Below are 16,889 nucleotides of genomic sequence, written 5' to 3' on the forward strand. Positions count from 1 at the left end.
CACCATGCACCCAAGCTGACACAAATACTACCCCACTTTATTTTACCTACCAGCCTATGTCTTTCCGTGTTCATCCATATTTGTTGCATGTTTTCTTTCCCTGCCCCTTTTTAATTTACTTGCAGGCTATGGTCAGTAAACCAGCAGAGGGCGGGGGCAAAAAACACCACTTTTCAGGCAAGCCTTGATGCTCTGAAACTACTCCTGTGGTGATGTGGAACAGCACAACAACTCTATAATATAAGTAAAGAAGCAACCTTCCCTCATTCTCTGCTTTTTACACAGACCACAGATTATGCTCACAACAACTCGGATCGCCAAATAAGGCACTCCATTTGGGCAATTCACTTTGTGCCGAAATGTTCCTGTCAGGCTTACTCAGCATACAATAGTATGGGGGTAATTGTGTAGCATATACCAATTACATGTGGGGAACCACTAGTGCTTGCGCGTATGTGCTGCTTCCTCCATGCTTACAACATTTAACATTTACAAAGAGCAGTGTAAACTGGAGAATAAAACTAGGCAAAATCGCCTTTGCTCTCCACTTTGTAGAAAGGTAAACACCCTCTGCATATGATACTTTGCACTCAGCGTTTCTGACTGAATTCCTGTCTAATCCATCTGCTCATTAACATGTGCTAATCTGAGACGGATTCCGGAGGAATACAATTGTTTTTTGCCTGCATGCCAATCGCATCAGGAATAAATGCAAGACAGAAGGAAAGCACGACAGAGATACACACTCTGCGTCATGCCTCTCCTACTCTTGGAAGGGGGTCAAAATGTGCAAGGGCATTACAGAGATATGTAAATGCATTATAACTGCATTTGTTGACACACCACCTATTACAAAATGAACCCATGTGTGACTGAAGGAGGATTTTAGAAAAATAGATATATGTTTTGGTAGGAACTATGACATATCATTTGAAATGCATTTAATCTGCAAACCTATTGTTTAATGGATTATTTTGTTAATCCAAAAAGAGGGGTTAGTGGTTGTCTTTGTTTTTCATTAGTAGCTTTGCGGTAGTAGGTTACCATTAAGATCACATTAAAAGACTTAAGATTCGATAGTGGGGTTCACCTACACCCACATCCGACATTGGATCTCCCAGCCAGCAGTCCGACAGAGGGCTACAAGAGACTTTCACTCCCTGGAACACACGATGAGGAAGGTCGGCACCAGGGCCTGATTACCAAGCTTTACAGGGTACTACAAGAAGACATGCAAACAGTCAAACCAACGTATATGGCCCGATGGGAAGCAGACCTGGGGCACCCCATAGAATATCAAACATGGCTGGACATTTGGACCAGGATTAATTCCTTCTTGAGACGCATTACCAATACAGAATGTGCATTAATATGTATGCACCGCTGGTATTACCCCCGGAGCGTTTACACTACTTTCATAAATCCACAGACCCATACTGTTGGAGGCAACGCGGCGCCTGCGGAACCTTCCTTCACATGTGGTGGGAATGCCTGAAGGGCCAGACCTTCTGGGAGGAAGTCATACAGATCATTGAAGCTATAACCTATCACAAACTGCCCATGAACCCGTAGGTGAACCTGCAGGGGGTGCCATGGCCAGAGTGCTACCCAAATGTGGGTCGTACCGCCAAACTACTCACGCAGCTGCTTCTGGCAGCCAAGATAACCCTGGCCTGTAAATGGAAGACTCACAAGGGCCCTTCAAAACCCCTATGGTGGGTGAAGGTTTGGGAGATCCTGGTCACTGAAAAAGTTACAGCGGCAAAGGAAGATGCATTACATCACTTAACGGACTGTTGTGCTCAGGTCCTGGAATACAATAGCTGGTTCCTGGCCTAATAACATAAGGCCCCCATCATATAGCCAGAGAGGCCCTGGTGCCGTGAGGGGACCTGAGGAGTCAGACGACAGGGTGGGCGTGGGGTATGGAGTACTGGGGAGAACTGCTTATTGTGTCATAACTGTCTATCTGCATACATGTTTATCTTGTACATGCTGTAACCGGATCTAAATAAAGTTCTTAAAAACATTTTGATAGCGGACATGGAAGGGCAATTTATTAGAATTTCCTTGTGTGTTATTTTTCAATTTCTACATAAAGAGCACATTTTAGAAAGTGAAGTGTGGTTTCACTTGCAAACCATTTCTTTTAGACAGTGCTTTACATTTCAAGTAAAAACGTAAAGATTGACAGGTGTGCCTCCATTATTCCCACAGGAAAATTTGAACTTCGCATTGATCTGATGGATTTTGAAAAGGAACATTATTTTGCCAAGTACACATCTTTCAAAATATTATCGGAGAAAGATAACTACAAATTAATTCTTGGGGAATTTGTTGGTGGAAATGCAGGTTAGTGTTGCCAATATTATATGTGTAAATTACCATTACAAATCTCTTTCTTTCTTTCTTTCTTTCTTTCTTTCTTTCTTTCTTTCTTTCTTTCTTTCTTTCTTTCTTTCTTTCTTTCTTTCTTTCTTCCATTCTTTCTTTCTTTGATTCTGTTAGTTAAATGTGGTCACGAGCATGTTGCATATGCCTTAATGCACTTCTAATTAATCATTGCAAGATGCTTAGAATAGTTTCTGGGCACAGTTTGGAACAACAATCAAATACACATATATATTATAGGGCAGCGATAACCGCCCTATAGTTAAGGTGAGTCGGAGACGCATAGGAACCCCTCAAAATTGTATTCTTAATAACCTTAAATTGGAGTAATCTGTTTGGTGGAAATTTTGAACGTAATTAAAAGTCTGCCGCCCCCCAAACTGCAAAGTTTCATAATATATGTTAAAAAATGAAAAGTTATTAAGCATCAATGTTTTTTTTTCTCTGAAAGTGCAATGACCTTCCCATTCATTTTCCCATAGACAAAAAAGGTCAATTTATACCAAAGCGCACAGCCTAAACCGCTGGATGGATTTGGCCCAGGTCCAAAACAACTTGGTCATGAAGTGCTGACTCGCGATCCTTTTATGGTTTGGGGTTAGTCCGTGCAGTGGTTATTTTAAAATTTGACGGAGAAGGGTGTGCCACTGTCCCCACAAAAATTATAGTTATATCTCCCATGGTGCATTGCAGGATCATGGTTTTCAGAAATGAAATGAATGCCATCTTGTTTTTCTCTCGATGCAAGAGATATTTGTGGCTATAGTCGAGATTATGGGAAAATGAAATGAAGTAAAAAGCTATTCGTAGGTCAGAAAACATATGAATGTCAGGGTAGAGGTGGGGGGGATGGCCAGAGGGCACTGAGTGAAATTTGATAGTTGGAGGTGGCAGCACAAAGCTTTCCGTAGTCTCGGCTATAGCGCGAATAGCGGACATCTCAATGCAAACTGCGTCACAGAAGTAGCATGTGTTCTCGAGTGAAAGGGAGAGGGCAGAGGAGGTGAGGAGACCATCTGGTGATTGGAGGGGAACTGGCACAGATGAAGGAGGCATTTGGTGAAGTGAGGGCCTGGGTGAGCACGAAAGCATTTTTTTCTGCCATTTTGACAATATTCGCGGCTATATTCAAGGCTACAAAAAGACGACAGATAGCCGCGGGTATGTGTAGTTCGGTATGCGCGGCTATATAGTTTGGTTTGTCAGTATTTTATATTTTTTTGAAAGTTCTTTGTTTAGGTATAGTCTCGTCGGGGGTGACACATCTCTGGTCTTTTTTATTTCGGTTGTGTGTTTTCAGACTTTTGAGCATGTGAGACTTTGGAGAGAAATAGAAGAAAATAGTTTAACAAAATTAATATGAAAAGGAGGAATTGTAGTGTAGTTTTCGATGTGTAATAGAATGTATTTTGGGGGTGTATTTTCAATTAAGGTTTTATATTGTGTGGCTGTGGAATGTTAGCCTACCTAGTTTATTGTTACATATTTGTATTATGTTTCAGTTGTTTCATATAAGCACATGAACATTGTTGTTCTGTAATGATTATTCAAGTTTTAAAGTAATAAAAAAGTTAGTCAGTCCCCTTCTACACTAACTTTTTGTAACCACAGTGATGATAAAAGTCAATTAACTGGAGCCTCCGGTATAATAAATGTTTTGTTGTTATTATTTTTTTGTATGTGTGTATTTATATATGATAAGCAGTCCTTAAAAGGACTGTTTGGGGGAACACTGAGCGTAGAACTTTAGCACATCAGGAGTACTGTTTTGATGTTATGAAGGAATACTGCATTTTCTTCATCGGTTAGGTGTACTCTGTCAAGCCTTTAGAAATTGACCATGTAGAACTGTATGTTGTTCGAAATCCATAATTGGTTGTGGTCTCTCATGAATGCTGAAACTGTTTTATTAACATTTCTCTGGGATTTCTCAATTTTACCATTAAATCTGGTGGTCCATCTCCATTTTTGCCTCTGAGTTGGATTGGAAAAGATGAATATTGTGTGAGGAAATAGTTCCATTGGTTTTTCCATGTCTTGTTTCATCATTCAAGTAAGGAGCACCCCTCGTACATTCCCCAAATCATTGCCTCCACAATGAATTAGTATGACATCTGGGTGCCTACTTACCTGCCAGTTGAACCCCTGATCCTCTTCTGTTTGGGACTACTTTTCCTGTTGGGTGGGGCAGGAGCCACTCCCTAGGTTCAGAACACTGGAACTCTTCTGGAAAGCAGGAACTCTTTTCTTACCTAGGCGTGGCTGTGGAAGGAGACACCTAAGCACTACAGGAGGCTATTTAAACCACACCCGATGGATGAATCTTGCTTTGTGTTATTCTGCATTCTCTGCAGCAGAACGCTCATCGTGTCTTCTGCTTCTGATCCTGGGCCTAAGGGAACAAAGGCTTACCATCCTGGAATCCAGTCTTCAGCAGCACCTGTAAAGACAAAGAAAGAACAGGTTAGCACTACGGTCTTCAGTGGCAGCGCATCTCTTACCTGGTCCATCGGCTGTCACCAACGCCTCGCGCTGCATTCCGGCATCTGAAAGACAAAGGCTTACCTACTCTTCGCATGCTCCGGAGGTCTTCGCACTGCATTCCGGCATCTGAAAGACAAAAGCTTACCAGCTCTTCGCACGCTCCGGAGGCCTTCGGTGCTGCATCCCGCATCTGAAAGACAAAAGAAGGTGCGTTTAAAGACATTGGGCAACTTTATTACTCACGTGCCATTACTCCTTCCCACGCCGAATCCAGTGGATATTCCAGCACCCTTCAGCTTCTCTAAAGCTCCGAACTTGTACCTGCAAGATAAAAGGGACAGTTAGTGCGCATCGTGAAGCAGGCTACAAGCGCTTACTTACGTGCTTCCAGGCGCTTCTATTCCTCACGCGGGTTCGATCCTCAACTCTCATCAGCCCGCCATCCGCCATCGCCGGAACCCTGCAAAACAAGAGATATCATTACAAAAGACTTTTAAAACATTTGAAGTGCCCAGAACTTACCGTTCGTGCAGTTAACGACGGACAGCAGTCCTCTGAGGTCAAGAGGCCTGCACCCTTATCCAGTGAAGAAACTGGTTACGGCACCCTGCCCCGAGGCAGATGGAGTGCTTGGCGTTCACTTACCTAAGGTGAGGGCGTTAACCTTTGGGGTTCTACAGGAGAAGAGAAAGGGAAGAGGAGAGAGGCACCCAATAACCCCAGTTCATTAATCCCATATTTTCTATCTGCAGACATCTTACTCTTCAAGTCAGACATACAGTGCACAGAGGTCCAGCCCAAAGAGCCAACCGTGTGTTACACATCACCTTTGAAGATACAGCATTCACCCAGTCAAGACCGGCGCCTCTGCGGGAATCAGGTGAGCGTTACAGAACACAAAGCCTACCGCAAAACTCCGACCCAGGCGCTATGGAAACCTCGGATACTGACCAGCTAGCCCAGTTACTTGGGGAACTAAGAGCAGAAGTGCATGCAGCCCGTCAGGAAACGAATGCTCTAAGAAGGGAACTGATTATTTCCAAGGAGCGAACAGACGATCTCGCTAGACAATTGCTACAGTCACAAGCCGGACAAACTCCGTTACCCGCATCAGGGGCAAATCTTCCTTCAACATCCTCTACAAACCCAGTGCAGATCAACCTACCTGGGAATGTACCTCTGGCTCTGCCCGAACGATTTTCTGGTGACCCAAAGAGGTTTGCAGTATTTATTAATCAGTGCCGGTAGCACTTCTTATGCCGGCCAGCAGCCTTTCCAACTGATCAAGCTAAGGTAGCTTTCGTGCTTTCGTACCTTAGTGGCAATGCGGCAGACTGGTCGATCCCTCTAGTTAATCAAGATGATCCGGTTCTCCATGATTTTCAAGCTTTTCAGCACAGTATGGAAAAACTGTTTGCAAGACATTCACAGGGGCAGGCCTTGGACAATGAGCTCCTTTCATTGCGACAGGGTAATCAAGACCTTTTGGCTTATATTGCGTCTTTCAACAGACTGATAGTGGAAACTCGATGGCCTGAGGACAAAAGGATTACGCTGTTTTATAGAGATCTATGTGGAGAGCTCAAAGATGTGTTAGCCCAAGTAGTGAATCCCCTGCAAGACTGTTCGGACTATATTGACTTAGTCGTTCAAATTGACCACAGACTGCAGAACAGGAAGGCCGATCGTTCCAAGTTTGATGCTCGAGTATTTTCCAAACCACCAACTCCTACCAAAGGAGTAGACTCCGGGGAACCCATGCAAATAGGGGGCCTGAAAGGACCACTAACACAAAAGGAGCGGGAAAGGAGAAAACAGCTGCAATTATGCCTCTAGTGCGGAAACTCGGGGCACTTTCTTCGAGACTGTCCGGTGAAACCAGCCAAGAAGGCAGTAGGAGCAGCAGTTACCAGGGTCACAAACTCTGAGCAGGGAAACGACCTCGCCCAACAAGAATAGAGGTCCTCTTGCCGAGCGTTAAAACCAGTTCAGTGACCTCGCATTTCGTGATACCTATGGTCCTCATTAGCCCTGAACATCCGGATCGATTACATGCGATTGAAGCTTACGTCGACAGCGGTGCCATCAGCAATTATGTGGATCATGAAATGGTTTTGAGGATGAATCTGACTCTTTGTCCAAAGGCTGTAAAGGACGTCATTACTACGGTGGATGGTACGGAGATAGCCTCCGGACCAGTAACGCATACCACCCAAGAAGTGACGCTAGTAAGTCAAGATGGACACCATGAGAAGATCGTGTTCGATGTGATCAAGGCTCCTCAGTTCCAGATTATTCTAGGAATTCCTTGGTTAGAGAAGCACAATCCTCAGATCGATTGGCGAGCAAGAACGGTTCAGTTTCCAGAATGTGTCTCTACTTGTCACCCTCGACCTGGTGTTGCACTGGCAGCAATTTCTTCGGAGGCTCCCCAGTTACCTCCTGAATACCTAGAATTCCAAGATGTTTTCCGGAAGGATCAGGCTAACTCTCTACCTCCTCATAGGTTTTATGACTGCCAGATAGACCTGATACCTGGATCTACTCCTCCTTGTAGTAGAATTTATGCCCTCACCGAGCCTGAGAATCTTCACCTCCGACAATACCTGGATCAATATCTAGCGAATGGGTTTATTCGTCCTTCCAAGTCCCCTGCTTCCTCAGCTTTGTTCTTCGTTCCAAAAAAAGAGGGGACCTTAGAACTTGTATAGATTATCGCGCCCTGAACCAGATCACCGTTAAGAATAGATATCCGTTACCTTTGATCCCTGAACTCCTGGACCAAGTCAGAAAAGCATGCATATATACAAAGCTGGATCTTAGAGGAGCCTACCACTTGGTACGAGTAAAAGAGGGCGATGAATGGAAGACGGCCTTCCGCACCAAGTATGGGCTATTTGAATATCAGGTCATGCCCTTCGGACTTTGCAATGCCCCGGCCGCCTTTCAATATTTTATAAACATGTCCTCAGAGAGCTCATAGATGTGAGTGTTGTTGTTTACATTGATGACATCCTCGTTTATTCTTCATCGGAAATTGAACATCGGAAACACGTGAAAATGGTCCTCGAGAGATTGCGTCAACACAAACTTTTCGCTAAGTTGGAAAAATGTGTTTTCAACGTGACTGAAGTTGAATTCTTGGGATTCATATTATCACCTAGCAGAGTGCGTATGGATTCAAAGAAGGTCGATGCAATTCTCAAATGGCCATCGCCATCCTCCGTAAAAGGTGTTCAAAGCATGTTAGGCTTCGCTAACTTTTACCGCAGGTTTATCCCCGAATTCTCTCGAATAGTCCAGCCCATCACCGCCTTGTTAAAGAAAAACAAACGTTTTGAATGGTCTACCGAGGCGGAACAAGCTTTCCAGAATTTGAAGACTAGATTTATCTCTGCACCGATCTTAAAACATCCTCGCCCAGAACTCCCCTACATCGTTGAAACTGATGCTTCGAGCCTTGCCATGGGGGCAGTTCTATCACAAAAGGACCCAGTAACCAATCAGTTGCATCCCGTGGCATTTTGGTCCCGCAAATTCTCGCCTCCTGAAATCAATTACACTATTACTGATAAGGAACTTCTAGCTATCAAGTCCGCCTTTAAGGCTTGGCGGCATTATCTTCTGGGGGCCAAACACACCGTTACTGTGATTACAGATCACCGAAACCTGCAATATTTGAAAACCGCAAAAGCTCAATCCTCTAGGCAACTCCGTTGGGCACTATTCTTTGCCGAGTTTGACTTCATAATTACCTATCGACCTGGTACAAAAAACGGTAAAGCTGATGCCCTTTCTCGGATGGGAGTGGAAGAACATTTGATCAATCCTAAACCTGTACCTATCATTCCCGAACAAAGAATTCTAGGTGTAATCGCCACACAATCCATAGAGGAAGTTAAGGATAAAGCCAGGCTACTGGTAACTCCAGCAGACATACAGAATTGGCATCTGCAGGGAAAGGACTTTAGGGTGAAGGACAACCTATTATATTTCCAAGAACGGTTATACCTGCCCAGCACAGATTTACAGAAAAAGGTAATCTCTTGTTATCACGATGCTTTAATGGAAGGACATCCCGGTATGACCAAGACCTCGGAAAAGATCAAGCGCTACTTCTGGTGGCCGTCTTGGAAAAAAGATATCAGAGACTTTATAATGTCCTGTGGAGTATGCGCCCAAAACAAGAGTCAAAAGGAAAAACCAGCCGGCCTCTTACGCCCTATTGACATCCCGCCTCGCCCTTGGCATACGCTTTCTATGGACTTCATCACCGATCTACCTCCATGCTCCTGATACAATACGATCCTAGTAATCGTGGACCTATTCTCCAAGATGGCGCATTTCATTCCACTCAAAGGCTTACCAACAGCAGCAACTCTGGCCCGAGAATTTCTCGAAAACATCGTCCGACTGCACAGTTTTCCTTCAGTTCTAATTTCGGATCGAGGTAGTCAATTTATTTCTCATTTTTGGCGAAGTTGCTGTCGGTCGGCACAAATTGATGTGAGACTTTCGACCAGCCACCACCCTCAAACCGACGGACAAACCGAGAGGACCAATCAAACTCTGGAACAGTATTTGCGCTGCATTCTACAACAAACTGAAAAAACTTGGAAAGATATCCTTTGGATAGCCGAATATGCCTACAATAACTCTGTCCACTCGGGAACTGGGAAGACCCCGTTTTTTCTTTTATACGGTAGTCACCCTCGAACCTCGGAGTTGGATCCACTCCAAGATCTTGGAACACCAGCAGTAGACCACCTGCATTCTACAATCACCCAAGCCTTTAAGGAAGACGTTTCTCACCTTCAAAGGGCTAAAGAACAATACAAGAAAGGAGCAGACCAACATCGGAAGGAAGCCCCCCAATATCAAGTAGGAGATCAAGTCTGGTTATCCACCAAATATCTACCTCTAAAAGGACCACGCACATTCAACCCAAGATACCTTGGTCCCTATTCCATCACTACCATAGTAAATCCAGTAGCGGTCAAGTTGGACTTGCCCCCTCACATGAAGATACATCCGGTCTTCCACGTCTCTCTATTAAAACCCGTGCAACCTCAAACCAGACTAACTACATCTCCAAAACCTATTCTAGTTGATGGAGAACTCGAGTTTGAAGTCAAAAGCATCCTGGATTCCAAGATCTCCAAATCTAAACTATTTTACCTGATTGACTGGAAAGGCTACGGTCCCCAAGAAAGATCCTGGGAAACTGCAGAATATGTCCACGCGCCTCGTCTAATCAAAAGATTTCATCGAACATTTCCTAACAAGCCCAAACCCCCGGAGAAGCCCGGTTTGGGAGGGGCCTTGAGGGGGGGTACTGTCATGATCTCTGCTTCCAAAAGATCAGGACTTGCCCGACTCCCTTGGAAGCAGACCCATAACCCTGGTTCCGAGTGCCAGCCAGTCCCAATTGGGACCTTTTGGACCCTGTCCTGGCGCCAGTGGCACCAGGCTCATAAAGATGCCCAGTCCCAGCTCTGGAAGCGCCGGGCTCATAATGCTTGGGTGGACTTACCTGCAGCAGACCATGCTGCTTACTTACCTGCCAGTTGAACCCCTGATCCTCTTCTGTTTGGGACTACTTTTCCTGTTGGGTGGGGCAGGAGCCACTCCCTAGGTTCAGAACACTGGAACTCTTCTGGAAAGCAGGAACTCTTTTCTTACCTAGGCGTGGCTGTGGAAGGAGACACCTAAGCACTACAGGAGGCTATTTAAACCACACCCGATGGATGAATCTTGCTTTGTGTTATTCTGCATTCTCTGCAGCAGAACGCTCATCGTGTCTTCTGCTTCTGATCCTGGGCCTAAGGGAACAAAGGCTTACCATCCTGGAATCCAGTCTTCAGCAGCACCTGTAAAGACAAAGAAAGAACAGGTTAGCACTACGGTCTTCAGTGGCAGCGCATCTCTTACCTGGTCCATCGGCTGTCACCAACGCCTCGCGCTGCATTCCGGCATCTGAAAGACAGAGGCTTACCTACTCTTCGCATGCTCCGGAGGTCTTCGCACTGCATTCCGGCATCTGAAAGACAAAAGCTTACCAGCTCTTCGCACGCTCCGGAGGCCTTCGGTGCTGCATCCCGCATCTGAAAGACAAAAGAAGGTGCGTTTAAAGACATTGGGCAACTTTATTACTCACGTGCCATTACTCCTTACCACGCCGAATCCAGTGGGTATTCCAGCACCCTTCAGCTTCTCTAAAGCTCCGAACTTGTACCTGCAAGATAAAAGGGACAGTTAGTGCGCATCGTGAAGCAAGCTACAAGCGCTTACTTACGTGCTTCCAGGCGCTTCTATTCCTCACGCTGGTTCGATCCTCAACTCTCATCAGCCCGCCATCCGCCATCGCCGGAACCCTGCAAAACAAGAGATATCATTACAAAAGACTTTTAAGACATTTGAAGTGCCCAGAACTTACCGTTCGTGCAGTTAACGACGGACAGCAGTCCTCTGAGGTCAAGAGGCCTGCACCCTTATCCAGTGAAGAAACTGGTTACGGCACCCTGCCCCGAGGCAGATGGAGAGCTCGGCGTTCACTTACCTAAGGTGAGGGCGTTAACCTTTGGGGTTCTACAGGAGAAGAGAAAGGGAAGAGGAGAGAGGCACCCAATAACCCCAGTTCATTAATCCCATATTTTCTATCTGCAGACATCTTACTCTTCAAGTCAGACATACAGTGCACAGAAGTCCAGCCCAAAGAGCCAACTGTGTGTTACACATCACCTTTGAAGATACGGCATTCACCCAGTCAAGACCGGCGCCTCTGCGGGAATCAGGTGAGCGTTACAGTTTCATTCATTGTGGCTAAAGCCACGGGTGTATTTAAAGCCACGTCTATAAATGTACATTTTCTGTGCTATAATCATACTTTTATGTGGATGATACAGTACAGATTTTTATTTATGTATGTTATTTCATGTACTTGGTTGTTCATTTATATGATTTGAAGGTTTCAAGGCCAATTTAGTTTGATTTGGGGCTTTCAGAGAAATGTACATGTACCTGCGGCTACAAGTGAGCTTTGTAGCACGTTCAATATCCACGGTCTACGTTTGATGCTGAGCAGTGTTTGTATGTGTTTTGGTGTTTCTAATTGGGTAGTGTTAAATTTGTTAATGCTTAATTCATTGTGATAGGTTGCAGTGAACATGTCGCCCATTTTAATTGTTTTCTTATGATATAGCCTTCTTTTTGTGGTTTTGATTTTGGAAAGTATGACACTCCTTTTGTCAACTGTTCTCATTTTCACTGCAGAACTCACACTGTGCAGTTCATGTTACCTGTGATAAAATATGACTCGCATTAATCAGTTGTTGATGATTGTTGTGTTGAAAGTTTGATTTGATAATATGTTCATAATGGGGGTCTGTGGTTTTCTTAGTTTTTTACTGTATTTGTTAAAACTTGGCTGCTGAAATGGGTGGGAATTATTATTGAAAGTAGTTTGTTAGGAAATAAATTGAATTTTAGTGAGGTGCATGATATACAATCATGAATCATGCTTGTTGTTTTCAAAATAAAATATTCATCACAGAGCAGTAGAAATGTGATTGTATCTTCAAATAGTGATATATCTGTGGTGATTGAGGTGTAGCCTTTGGCCATGGGCAGTGGCCAGATTGTCTGGGTCATTGCACAAGGTCAATCTGGATAATGGCCATGACCCCAAGGGACGACCAATGGGGTTTAAGTGGCAATGTGCACAAGGGACAGCTGCATGGCAAGGTTTTTTTAAAACTTGGGATAGGTTTGAAAGGGAAAACAATTGGGCTTGTGGGTGCAGGTTGAAGTGCTGGATGGGAAAGCAGCAATTATGAATGAGGGGGGTCAGCAAGAACAGGAAAGCATGGTTTTGCAAATATGTCCTGTGTTTTTTTAAAAGTATAAATAGTAAGTACACAACACAGTGATACAACTCTGTTGACTGGGCAATGGGCGTGGGTGCTAGCAAGGAGAAATGTGTACTGTAATTTGCTTATTGTGGCATGCAGCATGGCCGAAGCGGTAGGTTTGAATGGGGAAACATATTTAGCTTGTGGTTACAGCCTGAATTGACTAGATTACAACAAACTTGTTCAACCAGCATTAGCAAGGACCTGCAGGCATATTTTTGGAAATATATGTTGTGTTTTATGTTTCCAAAGTGTAAGAATGTAAGTAGTAAAATTAGTGATATACATTTGATGTCTGGGTAGTGGGCCTGACCCTCGGCAAACGCAAATGTGTACTCTGATTTGCTTATTGGGGAATTTGGCATGGCTGATGGATGCCTATACTCTATGGATTTGGAGACTGCCCATGGTTGCAAGCCCTAAGCAGTGGCCATTGGTTACATTATTATGGTATAGTGGACAATGAACTAGAATGCAGGGTAGCTGCAGTGAATAATAAGGGTTGTTGGGTTTGGCTCGGGTCTTGGTGGAACCTTATGGCATAGGCAATTGAATGATGATTTCCTTCCTCGGTATGCATTGCTGATAACAATAGACATAAGTATGTGTTGCAAAAAATATGTTTCTTAAAGGAGCTTTATAATTCATGTTACCTGTGATAAAATATGATTGCCATTAATCAGTTGTTGGTGATTGTTGTGTTGAAAGTTTGATTTCATAAATTCTTCATAATGGGGCTCTGTGGTTTTCTTTTTTTACTGTGTTTGTTAACAATGAAGTGCTGCTGCTGTATATGCAGAGAATGGGTGGGAATAATAGGTGAAAGTTGTTTATTCGGGAAGACATTGAATTTTAGTGAGGTGCATGTTATAACATCATGAAGTATGCTTTTCAAAATTAAAGAGTTACAACAGAGCAGTAGAAATGTGATTTTATCTACAATGCTTTTTTAATCAACTATCATGTGTGTTAAAGTGATTTTTGGGTTGATATAAAAAGTGTTGGACCCAACCTTGATTGTTTGTGCAATGTGGGAATGGATTTTGTGAAGTGGGGGCTAAGTCATATGACTATTGTACCGACGTACAATTGGACAGTTTTGAACAAATAAAACATGGGCGGATTACCAGCAAATTTGTGTAAGGAGCATTGGCAAGGACTGACCTGAAGCATGATTATTTTTGGACAAATGGCATAATGTAGGTACAATAAATAGTGTTATATCTGTCGTGATTGAAGTATGGGCAGTGGCCAGATTGTCTGGGTCATGGCATAAGGTCATGACCCGGACAGTCTGGATAATGGCCATGACCACGAGGGACGAACAATGGGGTTAAAGTGGTCATGTGCACAAGGGACCAGCTATTTGGAAAGGTTTTTTGAAATTGGGATAGGTGTGAAAGGGAAAAACACATGGGCGCGTGGGTACAGGTTGAAGTGCTGGATGGGACTGCAGCAAATATGTATGAGGGGGTTCAGCAAGAACTGGAAAGCATGGTTTTGCAAACATGTCCTGTGTTTAAAAAAAAAAAAGTATAAATAGTATGTACACAACACAGTGATATAACTCTGGTGACTGAGCAATGGGCGTGGGTGTTAGCAAGGAGAAATGTGTACTGTAATTTGCTTATTGTGGCAAGCAGCATTGCCTAAGTGGTAGGTTTGAATGGGTGAAACATATGTAGCTTGTGGTTACATCCTGAATTGGTGGACTAGATTACAACAGACTTGTGCGACCAGCATTAGCAAGTGCCTGCAGGCATGTTTTTGGAAATATATGTTGTGTTTTATTTTTCCAAGTGTAAGAATATAAGTAGAAAAACTAGTGATATACATTTGGTGTCTGGGTAGTGGGCCTGACCCTCGGCAAACGCAAATGTGTTCTCTGATTTGCTTATTGGGGAATGCGGCATGGCTGATGTATGACTATGCTCCATGGATTTGGAGACTTGCCATGTTTGCAAGCCATGAGCAGTGGCCATTGGTTACAATATTATGGTGCAGTGGACACTGAACTAGAATACAGGGTAGCTAAAGGGAATAATCGGGGTTGTTTGGTTCGGCTGGGGTCATGGTAATGATTTGCTGGCGTTTGACTTAGTGGTGCCACCGGCTCATTACGAGTCTGGCGGCCAGGAAATTAGGCGCCAGTAAAAATGTAAGTACCTTTTCCCATAGCTACATATACTACAAAGAGGCCACATTCCAAGCTAAAAAAAGATATCTACAACAAGCGAATTATGCAAGCGGACTCCAAAACTAAAGAACTGTTCAAGATTCTGAAAGAACTTGAATCTCCTGCATCTCCCCCTGAATCTTGCATTAAAGATAGCAAACGGTGCTCGAACATACAAAAAGCACTCTTGGATAAAATAGCCACCCTCCAAAATAAAATCAAAACTAAGCAAAATTGCCTGCAGACAGACCCGCCTATGAATTTTAAACCTTTCAGTTTCTCTCCACTTACTATTGCTGAAGTTGAAAGCATCATTAATAAAATCAAACCGTCCAACTGCCAAGGCGATTCCTGCCCAGACCCTAATATCAAGGAGGTAATAGATCTAGCCCCCTTCATTACTGCCTTTACAAATTTGTCCTTGAAAACAGGCATAGTCCCGGACAACCTAAAGGACGCCTGGGTCATCCCTTTGCTCAAAAAACCCTCCCTCGATCCGAGTATACCTAAACATTACAGACCCATCACCACGGTCCCATTTATGCTCAAAATATTGGACCGAGCTGCTTACTTACCTTATGGTTAACAATCTCCTTGGCCTCTGGCAATCTGGTTTCCGACCGAGGCATGGGACGGAAACCGCCCTCATCGATCTCAAAACCCAGACTGAGGTGCTGAAAGACAAGGAGAAAATGGCCTTGCTATTTCTACTAGATCTCTCAGCAGTCTTTGATCTGGTTAACCACCAAATTCTATGCCAACACCTGAAATCAGCTGCCCACTTCTCAGACTCGGCTACCTCTTGGATCAGATCCTTTCTTGATAACAGATCTATGCGGGTATTCTCCCCGTCAGCATCTGCTGAGCCTTCTCCCATTCATCGTGGTGTCCCCCAAGGATCATGTGTGTCACTGACTCTTTATAACATGTTCACCAAACCACTTTTTGATGTTCTCGACTATAAGGGTGTCTCGTACACTAATTAGGCTGATGACACCCAGATACTCATCCCCATCACGGGTGACTACGCAGTGGATACTAAATCCTTGAATGATGTTTATCTGATTATTCAGGCATGGGTGGCTCAACACAAACTCTGCCTCAATGATGATAAGACGGAACTCCTCATCCTGGGATCCCATCAACGTCTTAACAAACTCAACCAGTCTTTCAAGTTGTTCATCAAAGGATACCAAAACTTTAGGAATTTACCTTGATTCCGCTCTATTACTGACGAGACAAACCAATGCTGTCAGCTCAGCATCTGCTTACACTTGCAAACTCATTGCATGCTGCATACCATTCATGACTACTGCCAACTGCACCACCCTGGCTAGAACACCTATTATGTCAAAGATTGACTACTCTAGAACCCTTTATCTAGGGACTAGCCAATGCAACCTAAATAAATTGCAATTCATACAGAACAATGCCATCAGAGTTGCCCTAAACATACCTAGAAATCAGCACATTTCTGACCGTAGATGTAATTTACGTTGCCTCCAGTCACGCAAAGAATCTCATTGAAAACACTTGCCCTTACACACAAGTGCTCGGCCAACCAGGCCCCTACTTACTTGGTCAATCGACTCACACCTCACACTGCTACCCGAATTGGAGAGCTGCCCAAGTCCATAGCCTCGCCCTTCCTAGATTCAAGCTTCAGGAAGCTGGCCGGGTGAGTTTCCCGGTCCTAGCCACCAAACTATGGAATAATCTGCCCATTCCATTAGAGCTGAGCCCTCCTTCCAATTATGACTTGCAGCCCAAGACATTTGAGACACCTTGTCTCTGCATTGCTGATGCTGCCCTTGGCCTGAACTGCATTGTGATTGTTTATATGTATTTTATTTGTATATAATTCTGTCTCTTTCACCCTTCACCCTATCTAGACTATCTACATTTCCCTGTATCTTTGCACAACCTTT

At 44.0% G+C, this 16,889-nt stretch overlaps 1 protein-coding gene across 1 annotated transcript in view; it reads left to right on the top strand.

Moving 5' to 3' along the window:
• Positions 1-16,889, top strand: part of LOC138569260 (ficolin-1-like) — a 503,449-nt gene that overhangs the window by 383,658 nt on the left and 102,902 nt on the right. Inside the window, exon 15 of the mRNA XM_069647091.1 lies at positions 2,218-2,352. Coding sequence (XP_069503192.1) covers positions 2,218-2,352 — 135 coding nt within the window. The remainder of the gene's footprint in view (positions 1-2,217; positions 2,353-16,889) is intronic.

The sequence above is a fragment of the Ambystoma mexicanum genome, chromosome 2q, assembly GCF_040938575.1.
Source record: "Ambystoma mexicanum isolate Mex_15411 chromosome 2q, UKY_AmexF1_1, whole genome shotgun sequence".
NCBI lineage: Eukaryota > Metazoa > Chordata > Amphibia > Caudata > Ambystomatidae > Ambystoma > Ambystoma mexicanum.